This window comes from Onychostruthus taczanowskii, unplaced genomic scaffold (assembly GCF_017590055.1).
Source record: "Onychostruthus taczanowskii isolate IOZ18803 unplaced genomic scaffold, ASM1759005v1 scaffold17, whole genome shotgun sequence".
Classification (NCBI taxonomy): domain Eukaryota; kingdom Metazoa; phylum Chordata; class Aves; order Passeriformes; family Passeridae; genus Onychostruthus; species Onychostruthus taczanowskii.
This window is the reverse complement of record NW_024498906.1, coordinates 8,208,374-8,231,308: the sequence shown is the minus strand read 5'-3', so window position 1 is coordinate 8,231,308 and position 22,935 is coordinate 8,208,374. Positions and strand designations below refer to the sequence as shown.

Below are 22,935 nucleotides of genomic sequence, written 5' to 3'. Positions count from 1 at the left end.
TCTTATCACTTGTACAACTTTCAACTTTCCAAAACATTTTGTTCTCTCAGCAGAAGGGACATGTCCTGGCCTTAATGCAGCCACAGTTACGCTGGAAGGATTGAACAACTACAGGAATTATTATTTGTTTGCATTTAAAAGTACTTAGTAATTTAACAGTCTGTTTGTCCATGGCATTTATTTAACATTATGTTTATTTAACATTATAAAACTTCATTTTGATTTACAAGAAAAAAAATGTCATCAGATCCAATGCACAGCATGGCCTCCATTAATTTACTGAAGCATAATTTACATATTGCACAATTTATGTGCTAGTCTTCCTTCTCCTTTTCAGTTTTATACCTATCCTGAATCAAATTTAAAACATTTAAACAATTTTTAAACATAAATTAAAAAAAAAAATCTATCAGGCAAACTTGTCAAAATACAGGATAAATGGTTGCTCTTCTTGGATCTGAATGAAAACAATCTGCTACAGCATAGTTTTTTTCAATTTTTCTAGACTGTGGCAACATACATCTTATTGACACATGTGACAAGAGGAGGAAAGACCTTTAATGTTAAATTGATGATACAAATTATTGGGAGTCTGAAACCAGAACTCTCCATGCTCACTGTGTTGAAAAAGAATGTAGGTAAACCATGAGCAGTTAATAATCAGCAGCAGACAATATTATTACAATGTCATTTGGAATATATGGCAAGGGATGAGCAAAATTTCAGTATATGTTCCCACTTAGCAGTATTCTATATTGTCTTTTGGTTTCTTGCTTTATGTGGAAGAGATAAAGGTATTAGATTCCAAGGAAAACTTCTGCTGTGCAACATTTCTTTAAAGACGTTCTTTCAAGGCTGTGATGCCAAACTGGATGTTGAGTTAAGTTTGTGATGATAATGGAGTAAGGTTCTATTTGCAACCTCACAGGGAGAGGAAGGTGGATCTCAAATGTGCCTGTGGGCTCTTAGAAAGGTCAGGGTAATGTTCAGTCTCTACAGACAGTTTAGGTGTTGACATTTGTTCTCCACGCTCTTTATAAGCAGTAAACGATGGAGTGGAAGTGAAACAGGTGAGCTGATTGATCATACAGGTTTGTCTCACCCTGACTGTGCAATAATATTAAAATGTTCATAAACTAGATCTGTTTAGTAAAACTGGGCTTTGATGCTGCTTTCTGTATTAAATATATTTATTTTCTTAATCGAGATCCTATTTTTTGCAGACACATGCAATGAAGTTGAATCCTGGTGACTGGTCCTTAAAATTATCACCACTCCAAAAACAGAAGGTACTGTAACTAATTACATATTTGTATATTGATACTGATGTTTAAAAATCTGCAATTCTTGTATTGTCCTAGTCCATTATTGCAATTCTTGTATTGTCCATTATTTTGCTTTGAGTTTTTAAAAAGTCAGGCAAATTTTATAGACCTCCTCTTGCTAATTTTCTGAATATCCATGACCTAAAATTCTAAGAAGCTGCATGAAGGCAGAGAGAATTTGGGCACCTAGAACTCCACATACCCAGTGCAGTTTGAGATGAGTGTGTAATATTTCACCAGTTTAAGAAGCCAGAGACTATCATATACATCTTGTAACCTCATGTAATAACCTACATTTCTACTGGTTTGTTACTAAGAAGATATTTTGGGACACAGTGTAAATATTTTATTTACAGATATTCACCATGAAGTATATTTAAAGAAGCAATAATACTGGTCTTAATTATGAAATTAAAGTACTTTGTAGTACTTTCTATTTCACTCCTAAAGTGATCCCAGCTTTTCAGCACTTTGTTATATTTCCTTAAAATTTTATTTTAGATTTTTAAAGTTATTATTCATAATTTGTTAAATAAGTGTACAGTTTAAAGCAAATAGACGACAGATTTTCAAACTTCAGCTTTTAAATGGTGTAACAGTGAGTGCATCAGAAGGGTTCCAAAGGAGGAAGTGTAAGAGAACTGTATGAATTTCCTTCTGCTTGCACAGCCTCATGCATTGCCCCTGCTCTGGTGTATGGGCTGTGGCACTGGCTGCACAACTCCTGCTGCATTTCCTTGGATAGTGAGAAAGGTGTAGCACTACCAGGGTGTTACATTCTTCTAATATGTGCACTTGTAAATTCATTTCATGTGAAATATTCTACCTTTTATGCTGTCTTTTAATCCCCTCTCGCAAATTGTTTCTTTTCTTGTTCAGATGCTTTTGTAACCTTTTTCTTTTGCTGCCATTTGTCTTTAATGCTTTTTTTCTTTCTTTTTAATTTTCTGCTTCTCATGTGGAATAGAAGAACAATAAAAATGTGAAACTGAAAAGAGATGGTAAGGGTGGGCTGAAAAACAAGGATTCTGATTTCACAAAGGAGAGCTCAAAATTAGTGTCTGGCTCTTTACAAAAGCAGTCTTCACTTTCAGAGTCAACTGGACAAGATTTAGAAAAGAGTAGTGCCTTTGCAGGGAAGCCTGTGGCCAGAAAAAGTATCAGGAAAGGTAAATCTGAGCGTGCACAAAGTGATAGTACTTTGAAAAGTGGTGCTCGAGAAATTACTGAGGACAAAAGCATATTAGTGAAAGGGGAAAAAGAGTGTGTGGAAAATGCTGAATTTTTCAGAAAGGATGCAACATATAATCCTCCCACTGAAAATCAAATTCTGACTGAAAAAATAAATTCTTCCAATAAAAAGCCAAAAGCTGTTAAATCTAAGCAATCCCTTAAAATAGAGGTACTTCCTTCTGCTCCCAGGGATCAGCCCCAGACTGATTCATTAACTGTACAGGAATACCGTCCTGTTAAAAAGCAAGGGAGTCAAAAAACAACAGATAGTCAAAACAAACTAAAGGATGGTGTTGAAAAATCTGACAAGTGTGAAAGAGTAAATGTCACAGGAGAAGAAAGTAGTGCAGAACAGAAGGATCTTAAAAAAAAGCATCAGTTTTTGAAACAAGTATCTGTAACTTCATCATCATCTTCAACTGAGGAAAGTACTAATGATCTCCAAAAATATATACTTAAGGAAGATGCCTATTATGAACACAGAGTTGTCCAGAGGGCAAGGAGGACAGTGACACATCTGGACTTAGAAAAAGACAGTGAGATTGAGGAGATGAAAGCTACAAACAATGAGAAAGACCATGTAGAACAGACTGATGTAAAAAGCCTGAATGAGGAAGAAACAAGCTCTGATGCTAAACCTGATGAAGACAGGCCCTTAGAAATTAAGAATGAGGAGGAATCTGATCAGGAGCAGGAGAATGAAAGCAGTGAAAAGGGTGAAAGTGAAAAAGAAAAATTGGATGAAACAATTGACAGTGAAGGTAAACTAGGGGAAGAAGAAAGTGAGGTTAAAAAAGACAGAGATGAAGTTTCAGTAGAAAAAGATGAGGGAAAAGATAATGAGGAAGAAGATGAACAAGAAGAATCACAGACTGAAAGAGACAGTGGGAATGAGGGTGCAGAGGAGACTGAGGAGGTCAGCCAGGAAGATGGCAAAGAGCAAAGAGATGAGCAAGGCAGGTTGATGGAGGAAGAAGAAATGGTGAGTGAGGGAGAAAAGGAGGATATGGAGGAGAAGTATGAGAAAGAGGAAGGCACTGAAAAAGGAAAAGAGCAGGTTAAAAGGGAGAGAAGCAATGAGAGTGAGGAAGGAGGGGAAGATACAGAGGAAGGGGAAGAAAAAGAGGTAGAAGCAGAAGAGGAAGAAGATGAAAAGGAAAATGAAGAGGAAATAGAAAGGGAGAATGAAAAAGACAAAGAGGGTGAAGAGGAGGAGTTGGGAGAATCATTGGCAGGGAGGGAAGAAGAGGTATCTGAAGAAGAGCACATTGAGGAAGATGCAAATACAAAAACTAAGGAAGTGGGTAAGGATGGAGTGGAAGAAGGAAAAGATGGGGAGGATGAAGTGGAAGAGGAAAGAGAAGATGAGAAAGAGGAAGAAACAGAGGCAGAAGCAGAAGGGGACAAGGGGGAAGAAGATGAAAAGGAAGAAGAAGAGGGGGAAAATGAAGAGAAAAGGGAAGATAGAGAAGAGGGAGAAGGAGTGGAAGAAGATGAGGGAGTAGGAGAGGAAGAAGAGAATGTCAGAGAAGATGAGGGAGAAGAGGGAGTGGAAGAAGAAGAGGAAGATGAGGAAGGAGTGGAAGAAAGGGGAGATGAGGAAACAGGAGAGGAAGAAGAAGAGGTAGAGGAGGGGGAAGAGGCAGGACAGGAAGAAGGAGAAGAAGAAGATGAAGGAGAAGGGGAAGAGGAGGAAGAGGAAAAAGAGGAAGAGGGTGAAGAGGAAGAAGAAGAAAAGGATGATGGGGAAGAGGGTGAGGAGGAAGAAGAAGAGGAGGGGAAAGAAGAAAAAGGGGAAGAGGGTGAGGAGGAAGAGGAGGAAGAGGGAGAAGAAGAAAAAGGGGAAGAGGAGGAAGAAGAAGGGGAAGAGGGAGAGGGGGGAGAAGGTGAAGAGGAAGAGGGGGAAGAAGGAAATGAGGAGGAAGGGGATTTAGGAGAGGAGGAAGAAGAGGATGAGGGAGAAGATGAGGATGAGGAAGAAGAAGAAGAGGAAAAAGCAAAAGATAAAAGGAAAAATTATAGTAGTAAACTTCCAGAAAAGAAAAGCAAACCCAGGAAGCCAGAAAAGACAGAAAGTACTGCTTTACCAAAGAGCTCTAAACAAAACATGAAATCCAAACGTCATGTAGCAAATGGTTTACATAATCCAGAACAATTTTGGAACAATGTGCTACCTCATTATTTAACACTAAAGTAACATAGACTACTGCAGATGAATTTTAAGCCTATTCAGGAAACAGATTGTTTTCATGCAATCAAAGCATACTATTGTGCATATAATTTAAGTGCCAATTTCTTGAAAAAGACTGAAGAAAATGTTTAGATTAGGATACTTTTATGAGAGATGTGATACTTTATTGATCATTACAATCATTTTCACAATCCTGTTGATCATGTATTATATATGATCTGTTATAGAATTTCCTTAAAATACACAAAAATTAATTGCTGAGGAGGTAAACTGTGTTTGCCTCTTAATCCAAGTGCAACGTCATGCTGACAAATCAATTATACATTGTAACATTATAATCTTTGCCTTTGAATCAGCAACACACCAATTTTACTTGCAGGGCAATTTACTTGATAATGTGCCTTACATGAAGCGAGTTTCAGTAAATTAGCAAAGATACCTATTTTAAAATTCTGGTATCACTCTCTGGTAATTGAGACAATACAAAGCAACACACTCCATTTTCAGAAGGCTTCAAACCTGTTTTTATTATAGCATGCATGCTTTTTATACATTCTTACAAAACTCATAAGTTTACACTTTACTCATTGGTCAGGAAAGACAGACAAAGTGCTTATTGGAATAGGCAGTTGCAGGTTTCTCTTATTTTTTCTTCTTTCTTTCTTGGTTTCTATGTCAATAACCTTGGTAGAAAATTCTTTCAGGGGTAAACATGAATCCTCTGATCAAACTTCTTTCTGGCTCACAGAAGTCGCTGTAAAACCTTTTCCACATCACTCCATAATTTATTCCCCCTACTTTTATTCTGCTCATACATTGGTAAAATGTTCAAGTACCTAAATTAAAGAAAGGACAAGTTGCCAAATTTACATGGGTCAGCGGATGGGAGGTAAATGGAAATGCAGGCCTGGGTAAGCGATGGCCTGGGACTTTCCAAGGGCCTTAAGGCTGACTTCTTATTTTGGTGTCAGCACACAATTCTGTGCAAGAAGACACACACAGATCTCAGAATCCAGCCTAGATTACATTAGAGTTCAGGGATAATTTTTTGAATTTCACACTTGGTGATTGGATAGAACTAAGAACTTGAAATACATACCTGTAAAACATTTTATATTTGTTTATACTGTGCAATACACAAAAGATTCTATATCTGCCCGCAAAAGATTATATCACATTAGTCCTCTAACTCTGAGGCACTCCAGGAGGGGGAATATATGTTCTTGCTGTGTGAAACACATACATGTTTCCAGGATCAGAGCCAAAGTTTCTCCTCATTGGAGAAGATTTAAGGTTTTAAAAAACCCTATCTGTAATCTCCAAAAAGAGGTAAAGCAGATGGAATAGTAAAGAAAGTGGTAAGAAAGTCTGATTTTTTTTTTTTGAAAGGACAAAGTTAATACTTTTAGAATGTCCTTAAAATACACAAACAAATCTTGCAAATTATTTTTGTAAGATAATGCATACTCTTTCAACCATTAGGGACTGAACTGGTAAATGAAGAGATAGGGACTTATCATGCAGCATTGTTACTTGAATATTATGCCAGTGGGTGGTCTGGGAAATTTTTGCAAACAGATCTCAGTATTGACATTCTCTAGGAAAACAGTTGTTTAAGCCCTACTTGAAAATGAGGCCAGAAGAAGAAAGGAATCAAAATGAGTAAATGTCATTCAATAAAAGCATGAATGGAATCAATACTTTTGTTGATATTATAAAACATTTTAATATTGTTTTGTAAGATGCTGGCATTAAACAATCTTTGACACGATGTCTCCAGAATTTATTTTCTCAAAAGCCTGTAGTGGATCGGTAGTTTGCCAGTAAATCCTAGTCTAGGTCTGACCTTCCTGCCTCACTCACCCCTTCCATATGCTGCATCTGAAGGTAAGATCACCTCAGTCACCTGCTGTGCCTAAATACAGCAAAAACTTACCCCAGTGGCTGTATTTTGTCCCTTGTTTCAAACTTTGGAACTCTCTGGAAGACATTGTCTTGACATCAGCATGTGTCTTTGGAGCAGGGTAAGTATCCTGATATTCTGTTAGAGAATATTTAATCAGTTAAATGCCCTTCCCAAGCTCTCTCTAACAATGGAGTCATTGGGTATTTTGCCAGTGTGCTGTGCTATCACTGAACTCCTCTGAAAACACTTCCATTGGAAATTAAGTGGAGCTGTGATGTGTTGTTTTATCTTTCTTAGGAAAGATTAGGATGTTACTGTGATTAAACTTAGAAAGTTTAGTAGTAGTGAAAAGTATTTTTATAGGCCCAAAACTGGGTTTCTTGGATATGACATGTACTTCTTTGTGGTTCTAGAATTGATCACTGGAAGAAAACTGGGCTATGAAAAACAAAACATCACTGTTATTTCTAGTGAAAAAGTTTTCCTAGAGAGAGAGAAAAAAAGAGAGCATTTAAAAGCAAGTGATTTCCAATTCCACCTAGAAATGGCCCTTCATTTTGGTTGCAGCATTTAATGTAAATTCTTAGGAAAATGAGGACTATTTGTTGTTTCTCTCTTAACATATGCCGATAGCAGAAAGCTTTCCAAGAGAGTGAAGGAAGCCAGCTGGTGGGCATCTCCTCTTCTTTGTTTTGTCTAGATTAAAATTCATTCATTTGAGAACAGATTTTATGCAGTTTTGTGGATCATTCCTGTGGTGGGGGAAAAGCAGAGCTTTACTCCAGCACTTCTAAGGGTTTTCCACAGACTCGTTACATAAATTGTGCTCTGTGCCAGCGTTTCTGAGCTTTGAGGGGACTTTGGAACTCCATTAGCATAATGAGTGGAATTTTATTTAGTTTGACTCATTCTGGTTTATGAAGTTTGCTATTTGTGGTTTTGTGAAGATTCAGTATATCCTTGGTATTTATTATGGCATACAAAGAGATTTATGTGCAGTACTGAAGAAAAATGGCAGAAATAGTCCTGTGTTAGTTTTTAATAGAGAAAAGAAATCCTGCATTTGAGAGAGAAAACAACAGGCAATTGCCCAGACCAAAGATCTATCGATTTTTTTTCTGCCAGTGGCTACTGGTGAGTGCCTGGGAAAAAAAATAAATTAGAATATTAGAGTAGCACAAACATGTAGTGTTACTTTGCCCCTATAATTGTTCAGTATAATTTGTAGTTTAGCAGATACATGTATTACATTTAACATCCATTTTCTTCACATTAATTTCTTTCAATCAATTTTTAACCTGTTTAGCAAGTTTTGGAAAATAATTCTTAGATTTCTTTACACATTGTTTGGAGAAGTAACTCCTCTTTTTTTATTTCCATCATTTGATGTCTTTGTATTCTTGTACTAGAAAAAAGAGCACTTATTCCCTCTTCATTATTTATTCCTTAATGATTATCACATGGAAAAAGTGTTCAGTTCTGTGGTTTAAGTCAAGAATAAGTGGTTTATTGATTTATTAATTACACTTAACCAGCAATCAACCGTGTACATGTTTAATTCAAGAGCAGCAACACAGCAGTTGACAGCAACGCTGGACATCCTCAAAGTGTTAATAAGCACATGGAAATTTCTAGACATCCCCTGCAGCTCATCTCAGAAATTTTAATCCCCTGCACAGTCTCACAGACATTCACAGAATTACAGGTGACACCTTTTACAGTGGGTATGCAATACAAACACCTCTGGCATTTCAGAGGGTGGGGTGCAGGTCTGCTGCTGCCTCACAGCTCTGCTTAGAGGTGAGGGTGTTCTGGGTGACCTTGGAATATTCTGTAGCACAGCTCTTCTCTTGTGCCTGCAAAATTTCAGCAGATAAGTTTTTCCATTATAGCTGAACATATCAAACCATTTATTCAGATACTAAATCATTTGGCATAATTGATGCTGAATAATAAAAATGTCCTTCTCCAAGCTGCAAAAAGTGTCTAGGTTTCACTCATTATTTTTTGTTCCAGTTTCTTATCTGGATGACTACGTGGATATTCTTTAGAACAGGGCCTTTCAGAATTATGCAGAAAGGACATCTAGTTCCTGTTTTCATTGCTCTTAGGTTTTTTTCCCTCCTAGTTTTTCTTACCTTTAGGTATCTTTTAATATAAATTTTAGCTTCTTTTCTCCCAAGATGACATTACCTTTTAGATCCTATCTCTCATATAACAATAAGGACCTGTAAAAAGGCCAAAAAAAGGGCAAAGTAAATGTGAAAGGGTAATTTTTCATCTAATTGTGGATGTGATAGTGTTTAGTACTGTGGCATTCTATGAGCACATTCTTAGCTTGCAGAAATGGCAAACCCATGGTGTTGTGCTCAGTAAAGTTCTGAGCATATTTGGGATCCAAAATCACTCACTGAGCTGTAGCATTCTTGTACGCTTATTTATGTTTTAATGGAGACAGGAGAGGATTGAAAGATATTGAAAGGATTTGGGAGAGACAGCTTTGGCATCAGAAAATTGCATTGCAGACAGCAACAGAGGTTTTATTTTTCTATTGCCAAAAGAAGAAGCAAGTACACTTAATCGCGCTCTTTTTTTAAGGATTTGTGATAGTGCTCTTTGTTTTTTTGCTTGTCAACCTCTGTTATAATAATTTAAACAAATATTAATACTGTTATCTCAAACCCCCATGCTTAGTTATGAAAATAATTCTTACCAGGGCCCTGAAATGTCTAGTGTAAATTCTGGTTTTCTTATTTCTCCAGCATTGAAAAATTAGAAATGACTCTTTGGATCTCTGCTGGGTTGCAGGGCTGTCTGCTGGAGTGTCCCAAGTTCAGTGGTGTGGATTTAGAGCCTTATAATTTGTCATGACTGGCACACCCTTCACACAGAGTCTCATTTGTGGTTTGTAAATTTAAAGTATTTGTGCTGTCATATGGAGAGTGTGAGAGAGAAAAGCAAAGGTGGCTCTAAGAAGAATTTTATATTAAACAAAGCCTTTATCTGCACCTTTTTTGTAAGGATATAGATCACAGTAGTATTGAAGAATAAGATTTCAACCCTCCCTGTGTACTGTTGTTAATACAAGAGCCTGTGCTGTTTGACTGGAAAGTGAGCAATAAATACCAACCTAAAAGGAGCTTGTGAGCCACCCTGGCAGAGCCTGGCTTTCTTACAGGAAGTATAAAATACTTCACTTTCATTCTATCCAGCATCTATCCAAGGCACAAAACTACTTTCATAATTAGAAACACAGCAGCAGAACTGCTGCAAAATTTAACTCTTGTGCAAGGCACTTCATTATCATCTGTGTGGAGAAAAAGAACAAAGCAAACCTGAACGTGTATCAAGGGTACAGAAAGGAGTCAAGCTGTGCTTTAAAGCCAGCCTTGCAGCGGCTGAGGGAGAACTTCCACAAGTGCTGGCAGGATGTGGAGAACAATTCCATGGGGAAGCTGGTGGCACTTGCATTACTGAGTTGGGTGTGCCTTGAAAAATCTATGAAATGAGAATGGGTTTAAAGATTAGTGATGGTTGTGTAAAAATTGCTACTTTTACATCGGAGTATTTTGAAGTGGGGGCTCTTCCCTGAGACCCAGTCTTGCAGTCTGTGGAGGTTTTAGCAGTGACTCCTGGACCAGCTTTGAGGAATGTACAGAGTCAGAGAATCTCAAAAAACCTTCCTGCCTGCTTTGGTGCTTTGGCAAAAATTTGCCTTTACCAATATTTTTATCAGAGCACTGAATAAAACCCAGCATGATTATGGCAGGATTTTAATGAAAAGTACAGGATTTGGGAAAAACTTGCAGTATCTAAGCTATGTGCACAATAAAAGCAGAAGGAGTGACTGTCCTCATTCACTTGCAAATATGTGGGAGCTGCATGACAAACTCCAGACACTACAGTTTTTCTGTAAGGATTTGGAAAATATGCACAATCTGCATCCAAGTGTGGGCCAATATTCCCAAGTAATTTTTTTTCTTCTGTGTCTGTTAGCATTAAGAATTCATTTTATACACCATAATATCTTCCAGAGACACAGTAAGTTTTTCAGATAATAACCAACATATTCTGGAGTTGCTCATTGTATTTCTCCTGTTTTGTTAGGTACTCAGGTACCCAGGAGTTACTTTGATATGCTATTTCTGAGTGACTGAATATTAGAGGCTACTTATGTTACTGTGTAAAATACTTCATAAGAGATTGTACGGGATGTAAACAGTCTCTAACTTGTTTTATGGTTTTCACAAAACACCTTAAAATTCTTTCTAGTTCTATAGAAGTGGGTTTTTTCCCTCTTTTTGCTTGGAAATTTATATTTTCTGTTTGTTATCCAAAGAAAGAAAACTTTTATGAGAAGGTAACTGTTTTGTATATGAAAGTTGTAGTACATCTGAGCTATTTCAGATGTTGATTTATCTTGGGGAATAAGCAAAAAATATCTTTGGAGTTGCTGGGAGGATAAAACTTTAGATAACTCTATTTAAATTTCTAGTGAAAAACTGAAAGTACAAATACTTCTTCAGAATGTAGTATTAAATTACAATTTTATACATTGGTAAGTATTTATTTTTATTCACAGAAGAATGCAGAAATACGTCTTTCTCCAGGTACACCTACAGCAGCAAGCTGGCAAACCACAGAATAATAACACCAAAGCCAACTGAAATAATCTTTAAGAGAATGCCCTCAAAAATTACTGGCTACTCTGTGTAATCAATGCCAGTGTGCAGTCTCAGGATGACACCTAAAGCCTTGGTTAATGCATGTAATCTGATTAATCCTCTTAATGCCAAGTATGTGCACTGCCAGCCTGTGACAGAAGTGCACAGGTCTGTGGAGACTTGTAGGTTGTTGTGCTCGGCTTTTAGTAAATAAAATATGTTGGGTAGCAAAGTGTGGGCTGAAAAAAAAAAAAAACTAAATGGAAAATGAAACTGTTCAGTTGGTCTTTTAGTAAATAAAATATGTTGGGTAGCAAAGTGTGGGCTGAAAAAAAACCTTAATGGAAAATGAATCTGTTCAGTCAGTCTCTACCAACATAATTTTCAGCTGTGTATTCACTGTTTTATCCCAGGGTGATGCCATGCTGTTGGAGGGCACTGTTGTGGTAGTTAGTCACCACATGTCCAGGGTAATGTGTATCACTGCAGGGCAGCTGCTACCTCAATATGTTTTCTTCCATCATATTTACAAGAAGGCACAACTACCTTTAAAGTTCAGTTTTTGACATTTAACAGTGGAAAGTCCCATCTGACATAAAACTGGTTTCCAGTGGTTTCACTGCACAGTGTGCCTGAAATGACAAGTGCAGCATTGCCTTCATTTTCCAGGACACTCACACAACAGCAGCATTAAGGGAGTGTAATAAGTATTGGGTAATCCATGATAAGTGCTCCTAACATAAAATTGTGCAATTGGGGAACCTAGCAGAAATCTAGGTGTTATGTTTAGGCAAGTTATGGTGGCAGGCTCAGCTTTTTGCAGGAAACTCTTCTAAGTGTATTTACTGAGCTTTTCTGTTTGTCTCTGTGACAATATGTAGGGAAAGCTTAGTTTGGCTGCCTTATTGCTTGTAAGTGGAAGGATAAGCTGCTAAATCTCTTATTTGAGTACTCATGTCTTTGAATTTTGTCAGTCTTTAAACTGGACAGCTTTCTTTAATAAACATTAAAGTAAAGGATATTTCTCTAAGGCGTAGAGTAGCTGAGATAATAACTCCTCTATATTAATAGCTACAAAATGAAAGCCAGTTCAAATACCTGATGACAAGTGGCTAACACTGTGTGGACTTTAAGGTGTTAAGCTGTCTCTGGAACTGCTTAGTAAGAAGCAACACAGTATGAATCTTAGCTTTTCCAGCAGTTTTGTCAGGCAGTATTTCCAGTCACTTGGCATCAGATGCCTTGACACCCTGATCAGTACCAAGAAAATGTTACAAGTCCACCCATCCATGTACCTCCAACCCACAAATGGTAAACTGAGTTGTTTGTTTTGTGGGGTTTTTTCACTCATCTGTATGTAAGATCAGGGTTGGTATTGTTACTTTCAGTGCTGTTTTAGTAAAATGTTAACCCAGTGCATTTTCCCAACATAGACAGTTCAGGAGTGACATGAATGTGCACTAGGTTTTTGGAGAGCAGAATGACAGCTAGCATAGGATATGATTCCTCTACCTATTCTTCTTCAATCCTGCATCAAAGCAAGAAGATAGTCTGTAGAATGTGTTTTGTATTTGTCTTTATAGTGCTCCAGAAAGTTTAGGCCCATATGAAGCCTTATGCCCACTGCCCAACCTTCTTGGACCTAACACCCACCTACTCAGAGTTTTCTGCTTCAGAGGGAAGTTCCTGCTTGGTATTTGTACCATTCATTTATCCTGTAGACATGTAAAAAGGTCATGAGAATGCTTTTGGGCATGTCAGGCTAATGAGCTGGGCAGGTAATGGAGAAATCTGTTCCTTAAATGATTAAAAACTCTGCTAATTGCTGTTTTTGCTATTGCTGGTTTATGGCTGCTTGGCAGAACACCATGCAGCAACAGACATGCAGCTACCTACCTCACTCTCAGCTCTCTTTAATAACCTTCTCGTGGATTTTAACAGTTTCCAAGGCAACTGGAAACAGAAACATCTCCGTAAACCAGAGCTTCCTAGAACTCTCCACTTCAAGTAGTACACATAGTAATTACAGCTTTCTCTTCATCACTGAGTTTTCACCAGATTTTTAAAAGATCTGCAGCTAAAATTGTCCCATCAGTGGCTTTGAGATTTTCTTCTCTAAAAATATAAAATGGTCATGGCAAGCATTGTTTTGACTTCTTGAGGAGATGTGGAAAAACATCATAAGCCTTCCCTTCTGAAATGCTAATTATGAGCAGCCCATCTGCCAGAGCTGTTTCCATAAACTAAGCAGGAGGGGTCCACAATGAAACAATTACAGAAATACAGGGAAACCTAGTTGGCAGCTGTCATTTGAGCAAGGTCTACCATGAGATGTGGTCTCAGTCTTCAGTGAGACTTTTAGCCATAGCGGGGCACCAGATGAGACAGCAGTACAGAACAGAGTGAAGTTTTTTCCCCTCTCTCCTGTAGACACAGGACCACATTTTTATAGAGCATTCTGAAAAGAAACGTCTTTATTTTGTATTAATCTGCCCAAAGAAAAGCTAGCTGCAGCCATTTTAGCAGAAGGTAATTATAGACATGGAGTTATAATCCACTAAGGCAATACTTTTGCCCAAACCTATGCAAGTAAAGTCATTTGTCCACATAAGCTTGGAAACAGCAAATTTATGTTTAAGAATGTCTAGTTATGAAGGTCTGGATTTACAGGAAAACCAGAATAAATGCATGAAAATAAATCAGCAAAGACAGCTCCACAAAAATCTATGCATTGTGTTAAATCTGCAAGGTTATATTTTCTAGATTGCTGTTCTGCTGTACTGATTTATTATACTATAGGTACAAAATGTTTAAGGCTGTTTCATAGTAACAACTATGGTTTTGTCCTTGAAGAAACTGGAACCTCAAGCCTAAATGAAACCACTTTGAAATATTTCACTTGTATGCTCTCTACTACTTTTGACTTTCTGTGCATGGCCCTGGCCCAGACAGCTTCTCTCTGTCTCAACTTTAGAGGTATTGAAGGTATTCTTTCAGCATTATCTTTCTATGAAAAAGGAATTTAGAGTGAAATAAAAAAAACCCAAAACCCTAAAGCATGATGAAAGAGAATAATGAAGAGATTATAGGTATATATAATATATGCATATAACATAACATATATATGTACTTTAATTAGTAGCCTATATTCTTAAATTATTAAATTCTTCAGGTATAAGTTTGAATGGTCAGATGATTCATCCTTTAAGATAAAAGCATATCTGTAGTGTGACATTCTCAGATCATTCCCTACCATTGGTAAAATCTCCAAAACATGCCTGTAAATGGGCAAGCAGAAGTAACAGTAACAGAACTGTGCTATCAGAGTTATGATGCAAAATTTGCCATTTTAGGAGTTGAACAGATGAGGTGACAGCCAGAGACACCTGTGCAAAGCTGCAGTAAATGGAAATGGGGTCACTCTGGGAAGCTGTTCAGTTAAACAGGTGGCTTCCTTGGAGTAAAAGGAGTGACTCTCTCCTTCACCTTTTTTATTTTGGATGAGAAGCATGGCTCAGCTGCTGAAATAAATTAATCTCGTGTGATTTGAGGTGCTGTAGGCTGTGATCTGGGTTCCAGAATGATGCAGGATTCCATAAGTCCCCTGTAAGGATGTCTCAGATTCCTGGGATATGTGAGTTGGGTTTAGCAAAGGAGTTCCACCAAAGGTCTCTGTGTTCCAACTTAGAGAAACATTCACTGGTGGTTTCCTCCTCACCAGCAAGTTACCTTCTAATGACCAAGAGAGCAGCTGGGGAGACAGCAGGCAAAAATCCAAAGAGAGAATAGGGAAAACATTAACTACAGGTGGGAGACAACATTAGGAACCAGCTGTGGGAGGGAGTTCACTGTAAGACTCTTTGCTCTACCACGCTTCCCAAGGGTGTGCAGATACTGCCCACCAGTTTCCACTGTGACACTGGCTGCAGTGGGGCAGAAATGTTCCCCTCTGGGCAGTGATGTGCCTTCACTTGAGTTGACCTTGGAATCCCTTGGTTTAGGCTCTTATATTTCTGCAGTGGGAAGGAGAATGCTTCTTATTTAAATATTGTATTTGCTGTTATAAGTACCTACTGGCATAATAATGACAATCTGATTGAAGGGAGTAAGAAGGATATAATTGATTCATTTTTCTACACATTTTACAAAAATAGCATTCATGCTTTTAAATATTTATTTTATAATGCCCTTGGCCACTTTATTTTTACTATATTGAAGTTTTATCTTAGGCTGAAAATAACTTTAATTCAAATTATAATGTCTGTATTGAATCATATGAATCAAAGCTTTGTATCTGGCATTTCTTCATTAATTTTCTTGAGAAATAGATTTGAAATTTTTTTTCAGTGTTGGAATTATTACTTCTGGTGTCAATTATGCTCAAACATTTAAAAAAAGTTATTTCCATTCCTTTTTTTTTAAGGAGGCACATGTTGGCAAAACATAAGTCAGCTTCACTCCTAATGTTCCCTGGAGGTCAGTTTTTAAAAAACGTAATACAATTAGCAAACTTTGATTGAGGTCTCCTGTTCTGTCTCCTTAGAACATTCCCTTTTGAGTTTTCTTGTTCTTAGTCAAATTCTGATGTGTGATGAACTGGTGTGGGATGAGGATCATTATCATTGTACACCTTGAGTTTCAAAATTATGTTTTGGCAATTTTGTCCAAGGAACAAAACTTGTCTGGAAATGAAGAAATAGATGATGATGAGGAAGAAGAAGAAATAGAAGAAACAGAAGAAATAGAAGAAATAGAAGAAGTAGAAGAAATAGAGGGAAAAGAAGAAACAGAAGGAAATGAAACAAAAGAAGGAATAGAGAAAAAAGAGGAAAAAGAGGGAAAAAATGACAAAGAAAAGGATCGTAAATCACCTGAGGGAGAGACAAGCAGTAGCAGTAGCACTGTGGAAACTGGAGAGGTAAAGGCATTTACTCCTATTAAGTTACTGGTCTCTGAAATAATTTGGTTCTGTAACTAACTTTAGTTTGATACATGTGTACCTATCCTGTAAATGCAAAGTTGTTGTTTGGGGTGGTTTTGGTAGAGGGAGAAACACATGTATGGGTTAATAGTTAAACAACTTTTCTTTTTTAAGCAATTTTGAAAGAGGTGGTTTTTTTTTTTTTTGGTCTATAGACAGAGGAGACTACTCAGAAAGAGACCATCGTTCAGCAGGGTAAGAGTAAAATTACTAAGAATTGGACATTCTAAAGAGAGATAAAAGTGTTCTTAACAATATTATACAACACAGTTCTTGTTCATAGTTGGCAAAGCAGTTCTTGAGAGGTAATGAAATTTGAGGGGCAAACCCCATTATTAATTGTTAATGATTTGAAAGAAATAAATACTTTTCCCAGTCACATGTTGCAGGAAGTCCATGCTGTGAGCAGTTCTGGCTGTGCAGTGCCAAAGTCACGGTGATTTTATTGTCTCTCAGGCAACTTTTTTAGGTGCCCTGTGCCTCCCTTCAATCAAGAAGCTTCTTAGAATTCTTCTCCATCTTTTTCAGCTGATATTTCCTTATTCTATTCACAGAGAGGTTTTTTTTAGGTGAAATGTGATAATTGCTGAACACTGTTCAGAATGCTGAAGATGTAAGTCTAGAAGTTCCTTGAAGTTTTGATGGCAGCTTATGAGAACTGAATATTCCTTTAGAAAAGCTGGGGAACATGAAGTTGGGTGCCCTATATGTATAAGACTTCTTTTATTTTAGAAATTTGGAGTAATCTGGAATGGTTCTCTTGAAAGAAGATAACAAGTGTATAAAACAGAGCACAGCCTTTATAATGAAGAAGCTATGCCATTTATTTTCAATATTATAATGGAAATAGCTTGTACAGAAGGGATGCTTAAATATTTTTCCATTATCCAGTGATCTGGAAGTTTTGATATTAAGTTTGAAATGTATATGATTCATACAGGGAGTATAGGAAAATTTAAACACAGGAACATCAACTGAGATGGAAAGTTTTTCCTTTCCCAGAATTGTTTCTATGGAATAAAATTCATGCTGAACCGTAATTCCTGCCCTAAAATCAGCTTTGCCAAATTAGAATATACTTGCAAATAAGTGTGCAAGACATTGTCTCCTGTCATCTAGAGGAAACTGTGAGTGTGAAGTAGAAATATTTTATATATTGCCGTAAATGTTCTGTTCATAAAAATTGAGCATCTGTAGAGTAGTATCCGGACAGTATATGCAGAGATTAAAAAATAAAAATACTCTTTTCAGACTGGACATCAAGTTTTACTGAATATTCTGATTGCTTTTTCAGTTTTATTTAGTGACATCTACTTCAAAAATAATCTGAAGAGTAATTTTTTTTCTGCTTGTCTGTAATATTTTTCTGATTTGCATGAATCAGAAGTTATTATAAGGATTTATATTGTTGTAGAGAAGGAAAGCACTGACAATCACACTGTGAACAATTCTTCAGAGAACACTGATGACCAAAAAACTGGAGGAACTGTGGGGAGAAAAAAGGTTTGTGGCCTGATGTTTCTTTCTAGCTTTGCCAAGTGACCAAGAAGCCAGTGGGCAATTACCAAAGCAAATACCTCAATTTATATAATCTGCATAGATTATTAAACTGCTGAGCAACCTGCTCCTTATGTTTAAGACTTGATGTTATTTTTTGATAAAATAACTTTAAATTGTCCAGGTAATAGAAATGAGTTAAAGCCCATGATGACCTTTTCATGGATGGCATGTCCCTGAGAGAGAGATGGTTTATCACATCATGAATTGGTGAGGTGAAAACTTAGGACTTGCTTCCTATGGGACATTATCTAAAAAGATTTCCCCTCCTACTTGTCTCTGAAAGCAGCAGCTGAGCTCATTGACCCTGCATCTATTTGCAACATACACTGATGTTGTCATCAGATATATCTCTCTATGTAGGTGCATGAGCATGTTGAGGAGTACCTGATACAGAATTTCTTACAGGTTTTAGGATCCAGAGGCTCCTGCAGAGACTGCTGAGGTTCCTGTTGACCAAAGGCCCTGAGCAGTAGTTAACTTTGACACGAGTGTGGTCTCACTGAGCACAAGCACTGTCACTTATGGCAGTACACACGTTTATCAGGAGGCATAGTAAGCACTTTGTGTTCTGGGGCTTCATGTTTGGACCTTGCCTCAGGCTCTTATTTGAAAGAACCCAAATAAATGCACCACTTACAGCATTTTGTACAAACTGTACAATGTGTAATTTGACAAAATGCAATCACTTTAACTTTTCTGATTCCCATGTGCTATTTTAACACATTTGAAATATTGCCAATGTTTCTCATTAGCATTTTTTAGTGATTTTGTTTTGAGAAAAAAAACTATTTTACCAAGGAGAAATCTGCCAACCTCATTTAACTTTGGTATACACAAAGGGGTTTGTGGTTTTTTTAGTGTTGAATTTCACTGCTAACTGTTTCAGTCATATAATTTACCTGTTTTTTTCACTCCAGTTTTCCCTATTTAAGCGAAAGCCACTGACAAGCCACAAGAATGTATGTAGCAGAAAGGAAGAGAGCTCTGAAAAGCCATTGCAGAGTGAAGAAAAGGAAAAAGAAGATTTAACTGGTGAAGGCAGTAAGGATGAAAATCAGAATCATACACTGGAGAATTCCAGTGAAACTGTGACTAACCAGGACAGAAGGATGAAAGTTAATACATGCATATTGCTGTAACACTGTTATAATATATGGGAATGTGACAGTCTTAAAGCATACAGTGCAATTTTTACTTGAAAACAGTTATGATACGAGATGTTGATGGCTGCTTTTTTTGATTGATTGGATTCCTGTAATATTAAATAGGCAGATGATTTTCTTGGTATTTATTGATAATTTTAATAGTTCAAAATTATATACTTATCAGCACCTTGCTGAAGTTCTGTGGCCTTACCTGTTGATGTTCTGAAGCAAAATATGGGGGGTTTTAATGTGAAAAGTTGAATACAGGCATTTTTTGTTTCTTGCTCAATAATTTTATTCTGTTTCAGTCTACAGAGTACCACTTTCAGCATGACACTCTTGCAAAATTATAATGTTTGATATATTACTTGGTTTAACTACCTAGTTAAGAATATTTAAGGCACTCAGAAATATACATATTTCCTTCTGTTTTGACATAGAAAAAACAGCAGTAAAACTTTCAAGTTAACTTGTAGGCCATTATGGAAGAAGTTACTTGAGTATGTGGCTAATTTCACACATGGCAGCAGTCCCAGTGGAAACAGTGTAAGGATGGAAGTATCCTGCCAAACTGGGACAGGGAGAAAGCTTTTATTTCTGAGAGGTGCTGAAAACCTTTGCTCCTGCTGAAATTGTCATAAGCTGATGGGCCTCTCTCCTACTGAATCAGGCCCAGTGAAAACTGGACACCCTCACTGTTGTTTCCCTTGGATTGTAATCCTGTATTCTCTGAACATCCACACCTTAATGAGTCTCCAGTGAAGCTTTTCTCACAGGAAAATAATGCAGCCAGAGGTACTGTGGCATCAGTATGACAGACTGATCATCATGGAGTAAATATTCATGTTTTTCTCAGGCAGACTGGCTTTTCTTCAGATGGACACTTAGCAGGAGGAGCCAAAAATCAGTACAAATAAAAACTGCTCAACACCGCTGCAGCATTAAGAAGCAGGAATTCTTCATTCAGCCAGCTGCTCAAGGGGATATCTCCTCCAAAATATCGTGCAGGCTAAGTACAGAAAAACTCCTGTTTAGATACTGTATTTTACGTACATAGTCATTGATTTTCCCAGAATAAACATACACATGATAAATAATTTCCCTGAAATCATAATTAAATTTTCCCTCCCATTTACACACATTCTTCTGTCCTGGAGGTCCCTTTGCTGGTCCCTGGTGGTCAGTGACCCCCAGTGATCCCTGACCACACAGTGAACTGCTGAAAGGTGGTACAACCGGGCTGGTTGCTTTCCCATTCTTCCTGAAATTTTTCTAGTTTCAGAATTGCTTAAATTTTATTTAATAGGTCAGAAGTGTCCAGAATTGATTTCATCCTAGGAGTTGGTTCACCTGCATGTCCTTATAAGTATGGCAGGTGCCCAGATTCTTTCACAGGGTTTCCTCTGTGCTACCATAATCATCATACTAAAAACCTGGATGCTTGTGTCATCCTTTCCCAGAGTTAATTAGGATCCTACCTTTGAGACTTTTATTTTTCTTTGGGCTACTCCTGTGTTATGCAGTGAATCTTACATGAGGGGTTTTTTTCTCCATTATATTTACATATTTTCTTATTTTTTCTGAATGCACATATGGTTTCTGTTCTACTTGGATACTGTTGAGAAGAGTAAAGTGGAAAAGGAGAAATAAAGTAAATGGCGCCCTCATTAATTAAATAAGCTTTAATTATTTTTGTAAGGGGAAATCAGTTACAGAAATTGTTACTGTAAGAACAATTTCTTTTTTAAAGGTAAACTGATTTAGTGAGAAATATTACTTTAAAATGGGAATTACCCTCAAAACTAACACTACAGAAGTTTATGTAATGGACTGTAAACTGCTGTATGTCTGAGCAGTTTCAGGGACTGGTACATTTATCTTGTCCACACACTTTGCTCAACAAGAAGCAGGAACATATTAACCCATTCCAATGTCTTTTCTACATGTCTTCATTTTTAATAAAAAAGATTAAACAAATAAAACAATTTACATGTGCATGTGTATTAACTTATAGGGATTTTTAACAAGTTCACAATATTTATGATAAAAATGTAAAGATTTTTTATTACTGAAATGTTTTCATAAACAGATGAGTAGCAAAAAATTCTATAAACATTTCTAGTACATCTTTCTCTGTTTTCTTCTTACTTTTCCAAAGATTAAATGCATCAACTTAAGTCTTTATTTCTTATTTTTATAGTCCTGCCATAGAACTGAGATTGTGCTTTAGATTTGTTTGGTTTCTAAAATTTCACCACTAAACCTATCACTAGGTGGAGTTTGTGCTCTTCAAAGGTGTAGCCAGCCCCTGGAGCCAGAAATTCTCCTTCTCATGGCCCCTGAAAGAAGTTAAAGATACTCATTCTGTATCAAATTTTCTGTTTCCAAATTCTCAGAAAACTTTATGTTTTCTGGCATATTGCTGTTGGCATTAAAGGACTCTCCTACCTCAGTGTATTTATATAGTGCATTTTGAAAGTTTTAAACTCTGTGTCTTTGTAAAAACATAAAGATAAAAAATACAATCACTCTTTTATTTCTAAGTATACATAGATGGACAGTGGTCAAGTTTGTAATAAATAAATGTAGGTCTAGATATACATGTTTAATTTAAATTGAAGTGGTATTAGTGCACCTTGCATACACAGATATTCAGTTCACTGAGACATATATGTGTATATTTATAGACAAATATATACAGACGTGTGTGCATGTGTGTGTGTGCATATGGATGATAAAATGTGTGCTTGACCTCCTGAAATTTCCATTTAATCCATGTATTTACATATGTAAGTTTACTGATTTCCAGAAGCACGGGATTCATTTATGCAGCTGCTGTTCCTATGCACGTTTGTGGTGACTGAAATTAAAAAAGGAGAGAACGTGAAAGAAAGCTTATTTAGACACTATTTTATATGTCTAAAGTTAATAATCATAATTATAATTAACTTTGTGCAACTTTTTCCTTTTTCTTCCAAGTATTACTTACACAATATGCAAAATACATCCAGTCTTTGTCCCTGAGGAATATTTATGTCATGCTGTTGACATTAGGGTAGTTGAAGTAAACTGAATTCATATCATGATGGTAAACCACTGTAAGTCCTGGTGATCAAGAATACAGAAACTAATCTTGCATGACTATTGAGAGACTAAGTCTGGGCTCACTTAAAACATACTGGTGTACTCAAACTACCCTTTGAAATATAAATATAAACATAAATATAAATATAAATAAATATACTATCTCTAAATTCCCTCACAGTGCTTTTAGGAGCCATATTATTTGTACTACTCACTACTTAGGGAGTTTACAACATTTGCACACTCTGTTATGTCTAAATTCCTTTAAGGACATAAATAATGTTTTGATTAAGTGTAATGAGACCACCATCAGTGGTGAGAATTGGAAATTGGAGATATTAATGCTTTGGTAGTAAGCCTGCTTTGCTCAGTATGTCATAGTGAGGAGCTCTAAAGTTCACACCTATCTGCTTTTCAAGACTCTTCTGGAATTACATTTTATTCATGCTATGTAATTACCACTTTCTTTTTCAGGACCAGATTGTAATGACTCAGCAAAAGCCTTGCAAAATCTGAATCTGGCTAAACTGTAGTTCTTTGCTTTGTACACAAAGAAGTTTTTATTTTCAAGACCATTCTCATTTAATGTCAAAACAGTTTAGACACAGCTGTTTCCAATCACACTCATCAAAAACTGAAGAGATATTAAGTCAGAATTTTAAGGGACGTTAACAGCATCAAGAATATAAAAAATACAGAGATTTTGTTCTTCATACATCTGTTAAACATGAGACCATGTATCTGCTGATTTACCACATACTGATGCATCAGTCAGTGTCTAATTGGGAATGCAATATTATCTTCCCCCCAAAATTTTCTGTTTTGCTCGCTGCCTAAGACAAACCA

The 22,935-nt window shown here is 36.7% G+C and overlaps 1 protein-coding gene across 4 annotated transcripts in view; it reads left to right on the top strand.

The window, feature by feature from the left end:
* Nucleotides 1–20,990, top strand: part of RPGR (retinitis pigmentosa GTPase regulator) — a 54,861-nt gene extending 33,871 nt beyond the window's left edge. For 2 of the 4 annotated variants that reach the window (XM_041399870.1, XM_041399869.1), the window contains 5 exons: nt 1,224–1,289; nt 15,989–16,237; nt 16,456–16,495; nt 17,715–17,803; nt 18,778–20,990. In XM_041399870.1, the coding sequence (XP_041255804.1) occupies nt 1,224–1,289; nt 15,989–16,237; nt 16,456–16,495; nt 17,715–17,803; nt 18,778–18,999 (666 nt within the window). In that variant the 3' untranslated portion in view covers nt 19,000–20,990. The remainder of the gene's footprint in view (nt 1–1,223; nt 1,290–15,988; nt 16,238–16,455; nt 16,496–17,714; nt 17,804–18,777) is intronic. The other 2 variants (XM_041399871.1, XR_005952297.1) reach the window with 2 other exon arrangements.
* Nucleotides 20,991–22,935: the final 1,945 nt, after the last annotated feature.